The 17,681-nt window shown below is 42.3% G+C and overlaps 1 protein-coding gene across 2 annotated transcripts in view; it reads left to right on the plus strand.

The window, feature by feature from the left end:
• LOC139564193 (epithelial discoidin domain-containing receptor 1-like) overlaps positions 1-17,681 on the plus strand; it is a 131,501-nt gene that overhangs the window by 86,379 nt on the left and 27,441 nt on the right. For both annotated transcript variants that reach the window (XM_071383466.1, XM_071383465.1), the window contains exons 7-8: positions 7,276-7,378; positions 8,400-8,586. In XM_071383466.1, the coding sequence (XP_071239567.1) occupies positions 7,276-7,378; positions 8,400-8,586 (290 nt within the window). The remainder of the gene's footprint in view (positions 1-7,275; positions 7,379-8,399; positions 8,587-17,681) is intronic.

The raw sequence follows: 17,681 nt of genomic DNA on the forward strand, positions 1-17,681 counted from the left end.
GCAATAGGCCTAGTAGATTGCTTGCTTATCAATTAAAAAAAGAGCAGTCAGAGCGTACAATTATGGCTATCCGAACAGCAGAGGACGAGGTCACATATGACCCAAAAAAGATCAATTTAACTTTTCATGATTTTTACTGCAAACTATATACCTCTGAGAGAAAACACACGGAAGCAGAACTCCACTCCTTCCTAGAGGGAATCTCGCTACCTAAACTATCAGAGACTGACCAAGAAGATCTCAACTCCCCCTTCACTCCTGAGGAGATCCTGGAGGCAATTACCTCCATGCCACCTAACAAGTCCCCAGGCCCAGATGGATTCCCCAGAGAGTTCTACAAAGCTTTTTGGCCCCAGCTTAGCCCTATTTTCATGCCAATGCTGGAGGATTTTTTCAAAAACGGAGTTCTCCCAGACTCAATGCGCACAGCTCGCATTACAGTGTTGCTCAAAAAAGACAAGGACCCCCTATCCTGCTCCTCCTTCCGGCCCATAAGCTTGTTGGATTTCGACTACAAAATAATTACCAAATTGCTGGCCAAAAGACTAAACACTCTTCTTCCCAAAATAATAAAAGCGGACCAAACTGGATTTATTAGAGACAGATACTCTTCTGATAACATTCGCCGTCTTTTTGATATTATTGATCAAGTAAACGCACAGAAGACCCCTGTCCTGCTGGCTTCACTGGATGCTGAGAAGGCGTTCGACAGGATGGAGTGGAGCTTTTTGTTCTCAGTCTTAGAAAAGTTCAATATGGGCCCAAACTTTATTAAATGGATCAAATCACTATACTCTCATCCAAATGCCATGGTGACTACTAACGGACTGAACTCTGACAGATTCCCTTTGGGACGGGGCACAAGACAAGGGTGCTCGCTATCCCCCCTGCTCTACTTGTTGGGGGCGGAGCCTCTGGCAGAGTTGATAAGGAGCAATCCAAGTATTACAGGTGTTCCTGCAGGCGGCCTGCAGCACAAGATTTCGCTTTACGCGGATGATGTCTTGCTCTACATATCCAACCCTGAGAAATCCCTTCCTCCCATTTTAGACACAATTGCTCAGTATGGCACGTTTTCAGGTTATAAGATAAATTTTAACAAATCCACTGTCTGCCCTCTCAATATTACACTCACCAGTTCTATGAAGACACTATGCCCATTCCAATGGAAGACACAGGGGTTTCAATACCTTGGGATATTCATAACACCAGATCTGAATAGGCTTTTCAAGGAGAATTATCTTCCACTCCTGGATCGAATCAAAAACAACCTCCAAACCTGGATCTCCCTCCCAATTAGCTTAGTAGGAAGAATTAATGTAATCCGTATGAACATCCTCCCTAGACTGAACTATTTATTTCAGATGCTCCCATGCTATCTCCCAGCTTCCTTTTTCAAAACAATTAACCAAAGCATCACCAAATTTATATGGGGCAATAAAAAACCTAGGATCAAGCTCTCCACTCTATCGAAACCTGAATCTAAGGGCGGTCTTGCCCTTCCCTCCCTTCAATTGTACTACTGGTCTGCCCAAATCCGCAACATGCTAACATGGATCACAAACAGACAAGAGTCAACGTGGATCCAGATAGAAGCCCAATCCTGTGGTTCATTGCCACTAAGCTCAACTATATTCATTAATAACTTTAGTGAAGTGGGCAACATAGCCAAAACATTTGTGATTTACAGCACCCTACTAGCGTGGAGGGACTGTAAGAAATACCTGGGCTTCTCCTCCCAAATATGCTCTCACTCGCCTATAGTAGGCAACCCAGACTTGCCAAAAGCCCTGAGGGATGCCAACTTTAATCTTTGGCATACTCTAGGAATCAGGACCTTTTCAGACCTATTTCATCAGAAGACCACTACACTGAAATCCTTTCAAGAGCTCTGCAGTGAATTCAATGTGCCAAGATCCCATTTTTTTAAATATCTTCAAATTAGACATGTCATCTCCTCATTTACTTCCAAGAGGAGGTTTAGAACTCAGTTGAACGAAGTTGAAACCCTTCTTGTCACAGCGCAATCCATTAAAGGCAAAATATCCTATATCTATAGACTCCTTTCTGAGAAAGGAGGCTCCTCCTTTACTCCTTTGAAAATAATCTGGGAAAAGGACCTTGGTCTGACTATCAGTGATGAGTTATGGGCGGAGGTTTGCGACAGGGTATACTGCTCCTCTACTAATGTAAAAATGAAAGAATCGAATTACAAATTTTTGTACAAATTTTATTACACTCCCTTGAGACCCCATAAAATGAAAACAGACATTTCTCCTAACTGTAAAAGATGTACCTCTGAAAGTGGAACCTATATGCATGTATTTTGGAGCTGTAGAGAGATTGCCAGATTTTGGCAATCTATACATACTGCTGCACAGAAAATACTAGATGTACAGTTTGATATGACCCCGTGTCTCTATCTTCTTAATGCCCAGCAGGACTTTGTTCTTGATCCTGACAGAGAAAATTTGCTCATGACCATTACATACTTTGCTAAGAAATGTATCCTTCTATTGTGGGCCTCTAGTACCTCTCCTACATTTAAAATGTGGATTGACCAGATTGTTGACTTTCTCCCTCTTGAAAAGCTCACTTATGACCTCCACAAGAGACAGCCCAAGTTTGATAGACTCTGGTCTCCACTACTCCACTATATCTCAAATTGGACAGAGTGAATGGGGGGATCGGGGAGGTGAGCAGATGCGTGTTGTGTAAGGTGCTGTAAAATCTAAAAACTAATCATTGGCTCGTCATCTCAGCTAAGGCTGGAAATAGCAAATAAGAACCTTGATAGTGCTGCTGCAAGTTCTACATTTTAAATTTTGTTATAATTATTATTTGTGTGTATGTGTGTATGTATATGTAGGTATGTATATATGTACAGTGGGGAGAACAAGTATTTGATACACTGCCGATTTTGCAGGTTTTCCTACTTACAAAGCATGTAGAGGTCTGTAATTTTTATCATAGGTACACTTCAACTGTGAGAGACGGAGTCTAAAACAAAAATCCAGAAAATCACATTGTATGATTTTTAAATAATTAATTTGCATTTTATTGCATGACATAAGTATTTGATCACCTACCAACCAGTAAGAATTCCGGCTCTCACAGACCTGTTAGTTTTTCTTTAAGAAGCCCTCCTGTTCTCCACTCATTACCTGTATTAACTGCACCTGTTTGAACTCGTTACCTGTATGAAAGACACCTGTCCACACACTCAATCAAACAGATTCCAACCTCTCCACAATGGCCAAGACCAGAGAGCTGTGTAAGGACATCAGGGATAAAATTGTAGACCTGCACAAGGCTGGGATGGGCTACAGGACAATAGGCAAGCAGCTTGGTGATAAGGAAACAACTGTTGGCGCAATTATTCGAAAATGGAAGAAGTTCAAGATGACGGTCAATCACCCTCGGTCTGGGGCTCCATGCAAGATTTCACCTCGTGGGGCATCAATGATCATGAGGAAGGTGAGGGATCAGCCCAGAACTACACGGCAGGACCTGGTCAATGACCTGAAGAGAGCTGGGACCACAGTCTCAAAGAAAACCATTAGTAACACACTACGCCGTCATGGATTAAAATCCTGCAGCGCACGCAAGGTCCCCCTGCTTAAGCCAGTGCATGTCCAGGCCTGTCTGAAGTTTGCCAATGACCATCTGGATGATCCAGAGGAGGAATGGGAGAAGGTCATGTGGTCTGATGAGACAAAAATAGAGCTTTTTGGTCTAACTCCACTCGCCGTGTTTGGAGGAAGAAGAAGTATGAGTACAACCCCAAGAACACCATCCCAACCGTGAAGCATGGAGGTGGAAACATCATTCTTTGGGGATGCTTTTCTGCAAAGGGGACAGGACGACTGCACCGTATTGAGGGGAGGATGGATGGGGCCATGTATCGTGAGATCTTGGCCAACAACCTCCTTCCCTCAGTAAGAGCATTGAAGATGGGTCGTGGCTGGGTCTTCCAGCATGACAACGACACGAAGCACACAGCCATGGCAACTAAGGAGTGGCTCCGTAAGAAGCATCTCAAGGTCCTGGAGTGGCCTAGCCAGTCTCCAGACCTGAACCCAATAGAAAATCTTTGGAGGGAGCTGAAAGTCCGTATTGCCCAGCGACAGCCCCGAAACCTGAAGGATCTGGAGAAGATCTGTAGGGAGGAGTGGGCCAAAATCCCTGCTGCAGTGTGTGCAAACCTAGTCAAGAACTACAGGAAACGTATGATCTCTGTAATTGCAAACAAAGGTTTCTGTACCAAATATTAAGTACTGCTTTTCTGATGTATCAAATACTTATGTCATGCAATAAAATGCAAATTAATTACTTAAAAATCATACAATGTGATTTTCTGGATTTTTGTTTTAGATTCCGTCTCTCATAGTTGAAGTGTACCTATGATAAAAATTACAGACCTCTACATGCTTTGTAAGTAGGAAAACCTGCAAAATCGGCAGTGTATCAAATACTTGTTCTCCCCACTGTATATATATATATATAACATTTTTTTTATTTTTTATTATTATTATTATTTTTTTTTTTTAAGTCTGTCACATCTGTGAATGTGGAATGTGTTTGGTTGGTTGTTTGAAAACTTAATAAAACTTTAAATTGAAAAAAAAGAAAAGAAGGCCTTTGGAAGATCACAGCATAGAGGACATCACACTGTCTACTCATATCTTTGCTGTCTGCACTACAGATACTTAGGGGGATGGCCAACGACTTCACCATCCCTAAATTGCTGTGTGTGTGTGTGTGTGTGTGTGTGTGTGTGTGTGTGTGTGTGTGTGTGTGTGTGTGTGTGTGTGTGTGTGTGTGTGTGTGTGTGTGTGTGTGTGTGTGTGTGTGTGTGTGTGTGTGTGTGTGTGAGAAAAAAGAGAATGAAAGAGAGAGTGAGGATGTATAAATGGATGTGTGTCCTTGTCCTCAGGTGTTCTAAACTCTAGACACACAGACCTTGGAGGATCATATGACATCACACTGTAGCTTCTCAGACACCTAGTCTGTCTGTCTGTCTGTCTGTCTGTCTGTCTGTCTGTCTGTCTGTCTGTCTGTGTGTCTGTGTGTGTCTGTCTGTCTGTCTGTCTGTCTGTCTGTCTGTCTGTCTGTCTGTCTGTCTGTCTGTCTGTCTGTCTGTCTGTCTGTCTGCCTGCCTGCCTGTCTGTCTGTCTGTCTGTCTGTCTGTCTGTCTGCCTGTCTGATAGTTGGGAAATGTGTGTGGATGGGTTCTGCATGTGTGTGGGTCTAGAGCAGATTAATTAATACACTCATTGAAAAGAAAGGTTCTGGATAGAACCAAAAAGGGTTATATTGCTTGCTTCATATACGGCACTATATACTGTAGAACCCTTTTGTAGGGTTCTTTGATCAGAACCAAAATTGGTTCCACATAGAAGCCTTGAATTCCATATAGGGTTCTATATAGAACCTTTAGGGGGGCCATATATGAAGCAAGCATAGAACCCTTTTTTGATCTATCCAGAACCATTTTTTCTAAGAGTGTAAGGTGGATACAGACAGACATTGAAAAGAAGGCCTTTGGAAGATCACAGCATAGAGGACATCACACTGTCTACTCATATCTTTGCTGTCTGCACTACAGATACTTAGGGGGATGGCCAACGACTTCACCATCCCTAAATTGCTGTGTGTGTGTGTGTGTGTGTGTGTGTGTGTGTGTGTGTGTGTGTGTGTGTGTGTGTGTGTGTGTGTGTGTGTGTGTGTGTGTGTGTGTGTGTGTGTGTGTGTGTGTGTGTGTGTGTGTGTGTGTGTGTGTGTGTGTGTGAGAGTGTGTGAGAGTGTGTGCATGCGTTTGTGTGTCGCCTTGAATTTACAGTCTGTTTGCTAGATTTGGTAAATGTGTGTAATAAGGCTGATTATGTGTGTCTTCAAGCACGTATTTCTGCAGACATGGTCATAGAGTAAACTCACCATGACGTTTCATTTACTGTCTGGTTTGGCCTGAGATAAAACCATCCAGTTTTACCACAGATAAGAGACACTACAGCACAGAGGATGATAGATGGTATGTTTCGTGCTCACAGAGCACCAGTGAATTACACTGTGTTTATGGGTGGGTCACGTCTCCTCCTCTCTGTCCTCCTCCCTTCACACAATGGCTGGCTGACTGGCTGTAAATCAAGCCTAGTGCTGAGCCTTAGTGCCTGGGGTCGCTGCATCTGGATGCATCCTAAATGGCACTAGCTATTCCCTGAACTCTGGTCAAAAGTAGTGCACCGTATAGGGAATAGGATGTCATTTAAGACTCAACCTCCTGTGTGTCTCTCTGGGGATAGATTGACTATCTTCCTGGAATCATTATTGTCTGTTAGAGAGGTCTCTGTCTCTGTCTCTATAACCACTAACACTATAACATGCAGATTCACAGAAATGGCAGACACATTTCTCAGCACACATTCCTGTTCCATCATCACGTTTTACATTGTGGCGGGGAACCGGTATGCTATGTGGTTTGTTTATTGTGCAAGACCCCAATGGGACTGAGCCCATGTCCCCCACACACACGGACACACATGTACACACAAACACACACACTCCCTGCCTCTGTAAAAGCTGTGTTTATTCTGGATGTGAGCGCTGAAGGAGAAGGTGCTAGTTGCAGTGAGTGACGTCAGGGCTGTGCTAGGAGAACATACTGATTAGCCATACAGGCTGGCTGGGGGGAGAGAGAGTCTAATGTTTCACTGACTAATGTTCTATAGAGCTGTTCTGGAGAGATGTCTGCTCTGCCTGTGTGTTTCTCATCTCCTGAACACAGGCTTAACCAACCTATGTAGGTAATGTGTAGCTGACCAGGCGATGGTAAAGATGATGTATGTTGTATCTTATTAAAGTGTATATTATTAATGTAGTCTTTCTATATATACCTCCCCCCTCCCCCTCCCCCTCCCTCTCCCTCTCCCTCTCCCCCTCCATCACTCTCACTCTCTCTCCCCCTCCCTCTCTCTCTCTCTCTCTCTCTCTTTCTTTTTCACTCTCTCCCTCTCCCTCTATCTCTTTCTCTCTATCTTTGTCCCTCTCCCCCTCCCTCTCTCTCTCTCCCTCTCTCTCTCACTCTCTCCTTCTCCCCCTCCCTCTCTCTCTCTCCCTCTATCTCTCCCTCTCTCTCTCTCCCTCTCTCTCTCTCTCTCTCTCTCTCTCTCTCTCTCTCTCTCTCTCTCTCTCTCTCTCTCTCTCTCTCTCTCTATCTCTCCCTCTCCCTCTCTCTCTCTCTCTCTCTCTCTCCCCCTCTCCCTCTCTCTCTCTCAGATGGCCTGTTGGTGTACACAGCTCCAGTGGGTCATGTGATGCACCTGTCTGGCTCACCTGTGTACCTCAACGATTCCACCTACGATGGCAGCGTAGAGTCAGGGTAAGCATCATCCTCCTCTCTCAGCTCTGTGGGTATTGGCTGGCTACTTGAGATTGGTCTTCGTCCTCCGTTGGCTTTAGTTGGGTCCCACACAAATGCAACTTTTCCCCAGGTTGTCGCTGTAAAAGAGAATGTGTTCTCAGCCAACCTACCTGGTAAAATATGGATGAATATATAAAGGAACTAGTAGCTAGCTGAAACATGGCCTGCATCGTCTGCAGGCCCCCTCCGGTGCTGCTCTGCTCCTGGACTCATCCCATCTGTTAGTAGTGAACAGGGCCTTAGTGAGCCGCAGTCAGCCAAATGCCTTTAGTCTGTCATACACACACACGAAACAACTCCTCTACCCAATGTTTATTTTCTCTGTCCACCTAATCGAGTAAGAATGAAATGATCTGGTGTAATGATCTTTATTTGCTGAGGGAGTTGTACTCTGTTTCCAGACTGTATTGTCCAGGGATGGGGGAAAGTAGGGAGGTTATATTCACATATGCCTTTTTAATGGGGCACAACTGTTTTCATAGCGGGTGAGCTAACGGTTTTGATGCAACCCAGACCTATATACAGCAGGTGTGTGTGTGTGTGTGTGTGTGTGTGTGTGTGTGTGTGTGTGTGTGTGTGTGTGTGTGTGTGTGTGTGTGTGTGTGTGTGTGTGTGTGTGTGTGTGTGTGTGTGTGTGTGTGTGTGTGTGTGTGTGTGTGTGTGTGTGTGTGTGTGTGTGTGTGTGTGTGTGTGAGAAAGCTGAGACATAGCAGTCTGAGTTGTGTGTACGCGTGTGTGTGTGTGTGTGTGTGTGTGTGTGTGTGTGTGTGTGTGTGTGTGTGTGTGTGTGTGTGTGTGTGTGTGTGTGTGTGTGTGTGTGTGTGTGTGTGTGTGTGTGTGTGTGTGCACTTCCGTATATGTCTGGATGTGGGTGTGTGCATGTCTCTGTGTGTCACATGTACAATGTATGACTGTGTATGCCTTGGCATGTGTACAGTATATGTATAACGGTGTAATAATGTGTACTGTATGTGTTTAGGGTTCAGTTCGGAGGCCTGGGCCAGCTGTTTGACGGTGTGTTAGGAGGGGATGACTTCACAGAGACCAAGGAGCTGAGGGTGTGGCCGGGGTATGACTACCTGGGCTGGAGCAGAGAGGCTCTGGGGCAGGGCAGCGTTGACATCGAGTTCCACTTCGAAAAGACACGCAGCTTCCACACCATGCAGGTAAGAGGATGTGTGTGTGTGAGGGGAGGGAGGGAGGGTGTGTGTGTGAGGGGAGGGAGGGAGGATGTGTGTGTGTGAGGGGAGGGAGGGAGGGTGTGTGTGTGAGGGGAGGGAGGGTGTGAGGGGAGGGAGGGAGGATGTGTGTGTGTGTCCCTTATGCCTACGTGTGTCTCTGTCTTTAAATCCAAAAATCCCTCCTAAAATCCTTGGCTCACACAGTCCAATACATCTCTATAAAACCTTCAAGTGATCCATTATACAATAATGTTGACCAACATTGCACAACACATAATAACATAATAACTGTTGTCACATCACTTTATATCTCTTTTTCATCGTGTGACTAGCCAGTAACACATTGTCTTAAATTACCCTCCCAGTCCCACCATCAAATTAGCTTTTAATTTTCCTGTTGTTTATCATTGTTTGTCTGTTGTCTGTTGTCTGGTCTCTGGGGGCCATTAGGTTGTATCACTGGCTGAATGTGTGGTTTGATGGTTTCTTTATGGTGAAATGTTGTGTTGTTATGTTGGAAGATTTTGGATGTGAAGCAACCCAGTTTAATGTCCTGTTTTCTCTTCTGGAATGGAGTCAGTCTAGAATGTTGGTTAGGCCTGGGATTGGATCCAATTAAATCCAATAAAACTTTAATGAAATTGTATTTAAAACCACACCACACTTTAAAACAATAAAATGAATGAGTTAAAGAAAACAAGCAGGAAGAATGAAAGAGATGAGTAAAGAAACAGTATTGACCAGTTTGACTTTCCAGTCTAGATACAAACGATGAGTGATCTGTTTTGAACTTTTCAGTGTTATCATTAGTTCCCCTATGCTATGCCGTTAACGATGGGAATTCTTGAACTATCCCAGTGTTTTCCCAGTCCTCTCGGAATGCTGCACCTAAGCTATCTAAAGCATTCTATCGCTATCGCTGTTTTTCCTGCTTTTTTCCAATGTGTTTCCTGGTGTTATCTCAGCAAACACACACCTGAAGGGAATAGCACACAGTTCACATAAATAACTGCAGGAACCCGAACCTGACAAGTCTGCGTTCCCGAAAGGGAGATATGTTCTCTAACCTGGTTCTAGGATGCTCTCGCAGGAGAGGAACGTGTTCCGTTACCTAGATCTCTCTCTCTGCCTCTCTGTCTATCTATCTCTATATATACACTACCGTTCAAAACTTGGGGTCACTTAGAAATGTCCTTGTTTTTGAAAGAAAAGCAGATTTTTTGTCCATTAAAATAACATCAAATTGATCAGAAACATTGTTAATGTTGTAAATGACAGTTGTAGCTGGAAACGGCAGATTTTTTTATGGAATATCTACATAGGCTTACAGAGACCCATTATCAGCAACCATCACTCCTGTGTTCCAATGGCACGTTGTGTTAGCTAATCCAAGTTTATAATTTTAAAAGGCTAATTGATCATTAGAAAACCCTTTTACAATTATGTTAGCACAGCTGAAAACTGTAGTGCTGATTAAAGATGCAATAAAACTGTCCTTAGAATAGTTGAGAGTAGTTGAGTATTATCTAGTACTGTACTGTACTGTACTGTATTATCTAGTACTGTACTGTATTATATAGTACTGTACCGTATTATCTAGTACTGTACTGAATTATATAGTACTGTACCGTATTATCTAGTACTGTACTGTATTATCTAGTACTGTACTGTACTGTACTGAACTGAACTGTATTATCTAGTTCTGTACTGTACTGAACTGTATTATCTAGTTCTGTACTGTATTATCTAGTACTGTACTGTATTATCTAGTACTGTACTGTATTATCTAGTACTATACTGTATTATCTAGTACTGTACCGTATTATCTAGTACTGTACTGTTATCTAGTACTGTACTGTACTGTACTGTATTATATAGTACTGAACCGTATTATCTAGTACTGTACTCTATTATCTAGTACTGTACTGTATTATCTAGTACTGTACTGTATTATCTAGTACTGTACTGTATTATCTACTACTGTACTGTACTGAATTATCTAGTACTGTACTGTATTATCTAGTACTGTACTGTATTATCTAGTACTGTACTGTACTTAACTGTATTATCTAGTTCTGTACTGTACTGTACTGAACTGTATTATCTAGTTCTGTACTGTATTATCTAGTACTGTACTGTACTGTATTATATAGTACTGTACCGTATTATCTAGTACTGTACCGTATTATATAGTACTGTACTGTATTATCTAGTACTGTACTGTACCGTATTATCTAGTACAGTACTGTATTATCTAGTACTGTACTGTACTGTATTATATAGTACTGTACCGTATTATCTAGTACTGTACTGTATTATCTAGTACTGTACTGTACCGTATTATCTAGTACTGTACTGTATTATCTAGTACTGTACTGTACCGTATTATCTAGTACTGTACTGTATTATCTAGTACTGTACTGTACTGAATTATCTAGTACTGTACTGTATTATCTAGTTCAGTACTGTATTATCTAGTACTGTACTGTACCGTATTATCTAGTACTGTACTGTATTATCTAGTACTGTACTGTACTGAATTATCTAGTACTGAACTGTATTATCTAGTTCTGTACTGTATTATCTAGTACTGTACTGTACTGTATTATATAGTACTGTACTGTATTATCTAGTACTGTACTGTACTGTATTATATAGTACTGTCCTGTATTATCTAGTACTGTACTGTACCGTATTATCTAGTACTGTACTGTATTATCTAGTACTGTACTGTACTGTATTATATAGTACTGTACCGTATCATCTAGTACTGTCCTGTATTATCTAGTACTGTACTGCATTATCGAGTACTGTACTGTATTATCTAGTACTGTACTGTATTATCGAGTACTGTACTGTATTATCTAGTACTGTACTGTACTGTATTATCTAGTACTGTACTGTATTATCGAGTACTGTACTGTATTATCTAGTACTGTACTGTATTATCGAGTACTGTACTGTATTATCTAGTACTGTACTGTACTGTATTATCTAGTACTGTACTGTATTATCTAGTACTGTACTGTACTGTATTATATAGTACTGTACCGTATTATCTAGTACTGTCCTGTATTATCTAGTACTGTACTGTACTATCTAGTACTGTACTGTACCGTACTATCTAGTACTGTACTGTACCGTATTATCTAGTACTGTACTGTATTATCTAGTACTGTCCTGTATTATCTAGTACTGTACTGTACTGTATTATCGAGTACTGTACTGTATTATCTAGTACTGTACTGTATTATCGAGTACTGTACTGTATTATCTAGTACTGTACTGTACTGTATTATCTAGTACTGTACTGAATTATCTAGTACTGTACTGTACTGTATTATATAGCACTGTACCGTATTATCTAGTACTGTCCTGTATTATCTAGTACTGTACTGTACTATCTTGTACTGTACTGTACTGTACCGTATTATCTAGTACTGTACTGTATTATCTAGTACTGTACTGTATTATCTAGTACTGTACTGTATTATCTAGTACTGTACTGTATTATCGAGTACTGTACTGTATTATCTAGTACTGTACTGTACTGTATTATCTAGTACTGTACTGTATTATCTAGTACTGTACTGTACTGTATTATATAGTAATGTACCGTATTATCTAGTACTGTCCTGTATTATCTAGTACTGTACTGTACTATCTAGTACTGTACTGTACCGTATTATCTAGTACTGTACTGTATTATCTAGTACTGTACTGTATTATCTAGTACTGTACTGTATTATCTAGTACTGTACGGTATTATCTAGTACTGTACCGTATTATCTAGTACTGTACTGTACCGTATTATCTAGTACTGTACTGTATTATCTAGTACTGTACTGTATTATCTAGTACTGTACCGTATTATCTAGTACTGTACTGTATTATCGAGTACTGTACTGTATTATCTAGTACTGTACTGTACTGTATTATCTAGTACTGTACTGTATTATCTAGTACTGTCCTGTATTATCTAGTACTGTACTGTACCGTATTATCTAGTACTTTACTGTATTATCTAGTACTGTACTGTATTATATAGTACGGTACCGTATTATCTAGTACTGTCCTGTATTATCTAGTACTGTACTGTACTGTATTATCGAGTACTGTACTGTACTGAATTATCTAGTACTGAACTGTATTATCTAGTTCTGTACTGTACTGAATTATCTAGTACTGAACTGTATTATCTAGTTCTGTACTGTATTATCTAGTACTGTACTGTACTGTATTATATAGTACTGTACTGTATTATCTAGTACTGTCCTGTATTATCTAGTACTGTACTGTACCGTATTATCTAGTACTTTACTGTATTATCTAGTACTGTACTGTATTATATAGTACGGTACCGTATTATCTAGTACTGTCCTGTATTATCTAGTACTGTACTGTACTGTATTATCGAGTACTGTACTGTATTATCTAGTACTGTACTGTACTGTATTATCGAGTACTGTACTGTATTATCTAGTACTGTACTGTACTGTATTATCTAGTACTGTACTGTATTATCTAGTACTGTACTGTACTGTATTATCTAGTACTGTACTGTATTATATAGTACTGTACCGTATTATCTAGTACTGTCCTGTATTATCTAGTACTGTACTGTACTATCTAGTACTGTACTGTACTGTACCATATTATCTAGTACTGTACTGTATTATCTAGTACTGTACTGTATTATCTAGTACTGTACGGTATTATCTAGTACTGTACCGTATTATCTAGTACTGTACTGTACCGTATTATCTAGTACTGTACTGTATTATCTAGTACTGTACTGTATTATCTAGTACTGTACCGTATTATCTAGTACTGTACTGTATTATCTAGTACTGTACCGTATTATCTAGTACTGTACTGTACTGTGTTATCTAGTACTGTACTGTACTGTATTATCTAGTACTGCACTGTCCTCTGGGGGAGAACATGTGAGTGAGAAGGTGGAGGGGAGGTTTCCATGTGGTAAGGGCTATAGGGCTAGCTCTAACTCACTGAGCGTATGGCTGCTTCATGGACGGGCCAGGCTACAGGGGGCTTAGTAGTGTACACTCTCACTGTTTATGTACAGTCATGGCCAAAAGTTTTGAGAATGACACAAATATTAATTTCCACAAAGTTTGCTGCTTCAGTGTCTTTAGATATTTTTGTCAGATGTTACTATGGAATACTGAAGTATAATTACAAGCATTTTATAAGTGTCAAAGGCTTTTATTGACAATTACATGAAGTTGATGCAAAGAGTCAATATTTGCAATGTTGACCCTTCTTTTTCAAGACCTCTGCAATCCGCCCTGGCATGCTGTCAATTACCTTCTTGGCCACATCCTGACTGATGGCAGCCCATTCTTGCATAATCAATGCTTGGACTTTGTCAGAATTTGTGGGGTTTTGTTTGTCCACCTGCCTCTTGAGGATTGACCACAAGTTCTCAATGGGATTAAGGTCTGGGGAGTTTCCTGGCCATGGACCCAAAATATCGATGTTTTGCTCCCCGAGCCACTTAGTTATCACTTTTGCCTTATGGCAAGGTGCTCCATCATGCTGGAAAAGGCATTGTTCTTCACCAAACTGTTCCTGGATGGTTGGGAAAAGTTGCTCTCGGAGGATGTGTTGGTACCATTCTTTATTCATGGCTGTGTTCTTAGGCAAAATTGTGAGTGAGCCCACTCCCTTGGCTGAGAAGCAACCCCACACATGAATGGTCTCAGGATGCTTTACTGTTGGCATGACACAGGACTGATGGTAGCTCTCACCTTGTCTTCTCCGGACAAGCTTTTTCCGGATGCCCCAAACAATCGGAAAGGGGATTCATCAGAGAAAATGACTTTATCCCAGTCCTCAGCAGTCCAATCCTTGTACCTTTTGCAGAATATCAGTCTGTCCCTGATGTTTTTCCTGGAGAGAAGTGGCTTCTTTGCTGCCTTTCTTGACACCAGGCCATCCTCCAAAAGTCTTCACCTCACTGTACGTGCAGATGCACTCACACCTGCCTGCTGCCATTCCTGAGCAAGCTCTGTACTGTTGGTGCCCCGATCCCGCAGCTGAATCAACTTTAGGAGACGGTCCTGGCGCTTGCTGAACTTTCTTGGGCGCCCTGAAGCCTTCTTCACAACAATTGAACCGCTCTCCTTGAAGTTCTTGATGATCCGATAAATGGTTGATTTACATGCAATCTTACTGGCAGCAATATCCTTGCCTGTGAAGCCCTTTTTGTGCAAAGCAATGATGATGGCACGTGTTTCCTTGCAGGTAACCATGACAGAGGAAGAACAATGATTCCATGCACCACCCTCCTTTTGAAGCTTCCAGTCTGTTATTCGAACTCAATCAGCATGACAGAGTGATCTCCAGCCTTGTCCTCGTCAACACTCACACCTGTGTTAATGAGAGAATCACTGACATGATGTCAGCTGGTCCTTTTGTGGCAGGGCTGAAATGCAGTGGAAATCTTTTTTGGGGATTCAGTTAATTTGCATGGTAAAGAGGGACTTTGCAATTAATTGCAATTCATTTGATCACTCTTCATAACATTCTGGAGTATATGCAAATTGCCATCATACAAACTGAGGCAGCAGACTTTGTGAAAATGTATATTTGTGTCATTCTCAAAACTTTTGGCCACGACTGTAGTTTGAGAAACAGACGCCTCACAAGTCCTCAACTGGCAGCTTCATTAAATAGTACCCGCAAAACACCAGTCTCAACGTCAACAGCGAAGAGGCGACTCCGGGATTCTGGCCTTCTAGGAAAAGTTGCAAAGAAAAAGCCATGTCTCAGACTGGCCAATAAGAATTAAATATTAAGATGGGCAAAAGAACACAGACACTGGACAGAGGAACTCTGACTAGAAGGCCAGCATCCCGGAGTCGCCTCTTCACTGTTGATGTTGAGACTGGTGTTTTGCGGGTGCTATTTAATGAAGCTGCCAGTTGGGGACTTGTGAGGCGTCTGTTTCTCAAACTAGATACTCTAATGTACTTGTCCTCTTGCTCAGTTGTTCACCGGGGCCTCCCACAACAATTACATACTTATTTCATTTATTTCATAAACAAATGCATCACCCAATTTCCCTGTGTGAAAAAGTAATTGCCCCTTACACTCAGTAACCGGTTGTGCCACCTTTACCTGTAATGACAGCAACCAAATGCTTCCTGTAGTTGTTGATCAGTCTCTCACGTCGCTGTGGGGAAATTTTGTCCCACCTTCCATGCAGAACTGCTTTAACTCAGTGACATTTGTGTGACAGTCCCGCCACAACATCTCAATCAGGGTTAGGTCTGGACTTTGACTAGGACATTCCAGAACTTCAAATGTGTTGCTTTTTAGCCATTTACATGTAGACTTGATTGTGTGTTTTGGATCATTGTCTTGCTGCATGACCCAGCTGTGCTTCCTCTTCAACTCACACGGATGGCCTGACATTCTCCTTTAGAATTCTTTGATACAGAGCAGAATTCATGGTTACTTCTATTAAGGCAAGTCATCCAGGTCCTGAGGCAGCAAAGCATCCTCAAACCATCACACTAAGCTAGAAATAACAAGAACATAATGTATGTTTTCTAGCCAGGCTTGTGCAGGACAGATTACCCAGCAGGCTTTGCTTTGTTGACTTAGGCCCATTCCATATTACAATCAGTTACATGTTAACCTCAGTGTTGTGTTCCAGGAGTTTGTGCGTGCGTGCGTGCGTGCGTGTGTGTTAGGGGTGTGTGTGTTTGTATTACACAGATCCACATGAGGTTTTAGTTAGAGGTTGGCCCTACAGCAAGTGTCAGGTTAATGACTAACCTGTCAGTAGACTCTTTATACCAGCCCTTCCTGCCCCATTAGAGGAAACATTTCTCCCTCTAGATCCCTATCTCCTTCACCTTTTCTTTCCCCCCAGATGCCCTATCACTCTCCCTCTTCCCCTTCTTTTCCTCTCTGTATTCCCCCCCCCTCTCTCTCTCTCTCTTCCTGGCTATTCTATTCCCCGCCTTTCCCCCTATAACCCCTATCTACCTCACCCTCTATCTACCTCATCCTCTATCCTTTCTATTTCTCTCTATTCCCTCTTTCCCCCTAGAACCCCTATCTAACTCACCCCCGATCTACCTCACCCCCTATCTACCTCACCCCCTATCTACCTCATCCTCTATCCTTTCTATTTCTCTCTATTCCCTCTTTCCCCCTAGAACCCCTATCTACCTCACCCCCTATCTACCTCACCCCCTATCTACCTCACACTCTATCTACCTCACCCCTATCTACCTCACCCCTATCTACCTCACCCTCTATCCTTTCTATTTCTCTCTATTCCCTCTTTCCCCCTAGAACCCCTATCTACCTCACCCCCTATCTACCTCACACTCTATCTACCTAACCCCTATCTACCTCACCCCTATCTACCTCACCCCTATCTACCTCACCCTCTATCCTTTCTATTTCTCTCTATTCCCTCTTTCCCCCTAGAACCCTTATCTACCTCACCCCCTATCTACCTCACACTCTATCTACCTCACCCCTATCTACCTCACCCCTATCTACCTCACCCTCTATCCTTTCTATTTCTCTCTATTCCCTCTTTCCCCCTAGAACCCCTATCTACCTCACCCCCTATCTACCTCACACTCTATCTACCTCACCCCTATCTACCTCACCCCTATCTACCTCAACCCTATCTACCTCACCCTCTATCCTTTCTATTTCTCTCTATTCCCTCTTTCCCCCTAGAACCCCTATCTACCTCACCCCCTATCTACCTCACTCTCTATCTACCTCACCCTCTATCTACCTCACCCCTATCTACCTCACCCCCTATCTACCTCACCCTCTATCCTTTCTATTTCTCTTTATTCCCTATCCCTTCCTCTTTTCCTGCCCCCTCTCTCTTTCTATCCCTCTCTTCCTGCCCCCTCTCTCCCCCCCCCTCTCTCCCCCTTTCTCTTTCTCCCTCTCTTCCAGGTGACTCTCTCTCTCTCTCTCTTCTTGGCCCCCCTCTCACTCTCCATCTCCTATTTTTTAGGTCTACAGTTTGTCCTCTCCCTTGCGTGTTAAATCCCCCCTCCCTTCACTAATCACTT

The sequence above is a fragment of the Salvelinus alpinus genome, chromosome 35, assembly GCF_045679555.1.
Source record: "Salvelinus alpinus chromosome 35, SLU_Salpinus.1, whole genome shotgun sequence".
Lineage (NCBI taxonomy): Eukaryota > Metazoa > Chordata > Actinopteri > Salmoniformes > Salmonidae > Salvelinus > Salvelinus alpinus.